Source organism: Gossypium hirsutum, chromosome A08, assembly GCF_007990345.1.
Source record: "Gossypium hirsutum isolate 1008001.06 chromosome A08, Gossypium_hirsutum_v2.1, whole genome shotgun sequence".
NCBI lineage: Eukaryota > Viridiplantae > Streptophyta > Magnoliopsida > Malvales > Malvaceae > Gossypium > Gossypium hirsutum.
This window is the reverse complement of record NC_053431.1, coordinates 95,397,227-95,400,861: the sequence shown is the minus strand read 5'-3', so window position 1 is coordinate 95,400,861 and position 3,635 is coordinate 95,397,227. Positions and strand designations below refer to the sequence as shown.

General features: G+C 35.0%; 1 protein-coding gene across 3 annotated transcripts; it reads left to right on the top strand.

The window, feature by feature from the left end:
- The first annotated feature begins 766 nt into the window (after positions 1 to 766).
- LOC107897152 (ADP-ribosylation factor) lies at positions 767 to 3,381 on the top strand. Of its 3 annotated transcripts, none has more exons than XM_041074584.1 (7): positions 767 to 1,131; positions 1,576 to 1,732; positions 1,833 to 1,903; positions 2,468 to 2,587; positions 2,715 to 2,833; positions 2,927 to 3,008; positions 3,128 to 3,381. In XM_041074584.1, exons 2-7 carry the CDS (start codon positions 1,585 to 1,587, stop codon positions 3,131 to 3,133), a joined length of 546 nt encoding a protein of 181 aa, XP_040930518.1. In that variant the 5' UTR covers positions 767 to 1,131; positions 1,576 to 1,584; the 3' UTR covers positions 3,134 to 3,381. The 3 variants fall into 3 exon arrangements, with proteins under 3 accessions (XP_040930518.1, XP_040930519.1, XP_040930517.1); XM_041074585.1 differs by lacking the exon at positions 767 to 1,131 and adding an exon at positions 1,152 to 1,329; XM_041074583.1 differs by lacking the exons at positions 767 to 1,131; positions 3,128 to 3,381 and adding an exon at positions 1,152 to 1,329 and having other exon boundaries at positions 2,927 to 3,017.
- Positions 3,382 to 3,635: the final 254 nt, after the last annotated feature.

The window sequence follows — 3,635 nt, the reverse complement described above, 5'->3', positions numbered from 1 at the left end:
AAGAGACCATTAGTTAGGCTAAATGGTATGACCAAGAACTCATACTGGCCCTTGTGAGTTTTGAAAGTTGTTTTGTGTATGTCTTATCCCACATATAGATCTAGTGGTAGCCAGACTTCAAATCTAGCTTAGAGAAGTAGATAGCTTGCCCCAATTCATTAAGTAGCTCCTCAATAACAGGGATGGAGTATTTTTCTTTGATGGTAAGTTGGTTAAGTTGCCTGTAATCCATACACAGCCTCAATGACAAGTTGTGTTGTACTTGGGATATGGGGTTGCGAAAGGTATTAATCGAAATAGATAGCCTGGCTACTATTCACATAGTGAAAAACGAAGTAGTTGATGCATCTTATAATATAATGGTATGGTCAATCAAGGGTATGCTTCACTGAGATTGGGACATTCGTGTGGTGCATGTTTATCGGGAAAGTAATCGCTTAGTAGATAGATTGACAGCTTGGTATGAACATGTTGACTGGTCCTCCTCAATATGTTACTTGTTTGTTGTTACAAGATGCTAATTGTATAGGAACATTATGACAAGTGCCAATGTAATTTATGCTTAACTAAAAGTTACAACTTTTTGAAAATATAGGATTAATTTCATCAAAAGTACTTCAATTATATTTAACATTTTAAATTGGTCTTTAAATTCTAAAATGATTTAGTTGAGTTTATAAAGTACGAGCATTAAATATCAATTTGGTTTTACTTTGAAGCATATTTAAAATATATATCAAATTATAAATATGTAAAAGCTTATTATATTGATAACTTAGATTTGATATGTTAAAAATAGTACGCTGTGAATAAAATTTAGGACAATTATTTTTTTAACATATTATATCCAATCTGTTCATGTAATAGATACACACTATATATTTTAAATTAGAGGTCGAGGATGTTTAATGAAATTAGAGGTCGAGGATGTTTAATGAAATTAGACCGAAAAGAATTCCGTGAAACTACAATCATATTTTGATTTTGGATCTGTGAATTCCCGAAGGTCTGTTTGAAACGCTGGACGACAGTTCCTTTGATTTTGAGAGAAAAGAGAGAGAGAGAGAAGAGTAGATCTTGGCTTCTCTCCTTCGTTCGATTCCGCTTAATTATAGCCCGCGTTTCTCTCAGGTAAGCCTCTCTCTCCTCTCAGAACCAATAAAGATTTTTATTTGTAACTTTATTTTGCTCTAATTTAGCTTATCTCTCTCTCGATCTGCCTTTTTCCTTTTAAATTTTGACTTCAATCTTGTTTTATAAATTGTCTTCGATCTATTGAATTTTAAAATTCCTTGCATAGTTTTATCTGATCTGTGTCTTGGAAGCCTCGTGAGTTCGTTAATTTGTTCCGATCTGGATTTTTCGATTTGAATTTATGTCGTAATTGATTGGATTTAGGTTGTGTTGATCTGGATTCAATTCGAACCAACGATATTATGTTCTTGTTTTGAATTTTTACCATTGGATTTGGTTCTTCTTTGATCTTGAATAAATGCTATTTATTTTTCTTTCAAATTAAATTGATGGTTCTGGAAACTGATATGTGGTGGATTTTGGTGTTTTGTTGGTTGACAGACGTGAAAAATGGGGCTGTCTTTCACAAAGCTATTTAGCCGGCTTTTCGCCAAGAAGGAGATGCGTATACTCATGGTTGGGCTTGATGCTGCTGGTAAAACTACCATTCTTTACAAGCTTAAGTTGGGAGAGATTGTCACTACCATTCCCACCATCGGTAAGTCTCTTTTTAACTAAAAAAAGTTTAGTTTTTGTTGTTCAAATAAGTTTTGTTTCAAGGAGGATATGGAGAATTATGATATGTTGTAATATTGTAGGTTTCAATGTTGAGACCGTTGAATACAAGAACATCAGCTTTACTGTTTGGGATGTTGGTGGCCAGGACAAGGTAACTAGATTCAGTTTCTATTCGAACATTGTTACCATTAACTGTAAGGTTGCATGGAATGAAAATTGAGGGTGTCTTTTATTATGTTCTTCCGGTAAATTCTTAGCTCTTGCATGTGAAACGGAAAGGTTATGGATGGGATTGTTCTGGCTTTCATATATTCTGTAAGATATTAAGCATCTTGATATCCGGGATGCTATGTTATCCAGATTTTTTCCATTAAGTGCTTATTCCCAGCTCCTCTGTGCGACACGTATTCCAAAATGATATGATCCTTCAAATATGTGTTAATTTTTTTTTTAATTTGGGCATGCCCATGTTGGACACGTGTATCTGATACTATGAGGCCATGTAACTCAGCCTGAACATTTAGTTCCATGGAAAGAGAGAAGAAGTGCCTGGTTTCCATTAGGTATATACAAGATTTGATGGTTACTGGTCAAAGTTGGACCTTATGTTTTGAGTATATCTTTGATCTTGTTGCATCTTTTAGAATATAGAAAAAGATTTTATGGTTTTTATTTGTCTCAACTATTCAATTATTTGCTTCGATTTTCTATATAGATCCGACCATTGTGGAGACACTACTTCCAAAACACCCAAGGACTTATTTTTGTGGTTGATAGCAACGATCGTGATCGTGTGGTTGAAGCTAGAGATGAGTTGCACAGGATGTTGAATGAGGTCAATTAAGCTTCCTTTATCCTGGCTCACTGTTTCCAATGAGCATGTTCTGAAATGGTTGCAGTTGCACTATGGACACAATTTCGTGGTGAAATCTAACAATATTTTATTTTATGTGCATTGCCAGGATGAGCTGAGGGATGCTGTGCTGCTAGTATTCGCAAACAAGCAAGATCTTCCAAATGCTATGAATGCTGCTGAGATTACTGACAAGCTTGGCCTTCATTCACTCCGCCAGCGCCATTGGTAAGATGAAGAAATATCTCCTCCACCATTCATGTGCCTGGCCCTCTGTATATGTGGATCTGTATTTCACCTTCTATATAATACATGTTGCAGGTATATCCAGAGCACATGCGCTACCTCCGGTGAAGGACTGTACGAGGGGCTGGACTGGCTCTCAAACAACATTGCAAACAAGGTAAGTTGATGCAGATAACTCTAATTATATAGTTAAACCTGAAGTTTCACATTGTGCCCTTTTAGGCTTCTTCACTTTCTCCTATCTTCTATTGCTGATATATCTAACACAAATTGCAGGCATAGGTGTGACATGACTGAGTTGGCAGTCTTACAACCCTTTTGGATTTTATGAATGTCTGCCCCCGTTTTGTGTTATTTTTTTATGGTTTTTCACGTTTGTTGCAAACACTGCCATTTGTTACTTATAGTTTTAAGAATAATTGACAAAGTTTGGGACCGTTATTTCCTAGCGGGAATTGATGGTTAGCCAGTTTAATTACTCTTTTAATGTAAAATATACATTATATATACATATATTTTTTTTCCTTCAATTCTTGAATGCTTGTTTTAGCAATGTGCAATAATTGGACCATGTTTTTTTGTTTGATGGTAAAAAGTGATTAGCACAACAAAAGGTGCCAATGGCATAAATAAATTGTTGCGGAAGAATATAGGTTAATGTATGTCGCAAGTATATACAAATGCATCGAATGAGCTATAAGTGGAAAAGAGCATCAATTTAAGGATCTTTGTTTAAAATAAGGGTAATCTACAAAAATAGTCACTTTTGTTTGTCTTAAGTTAC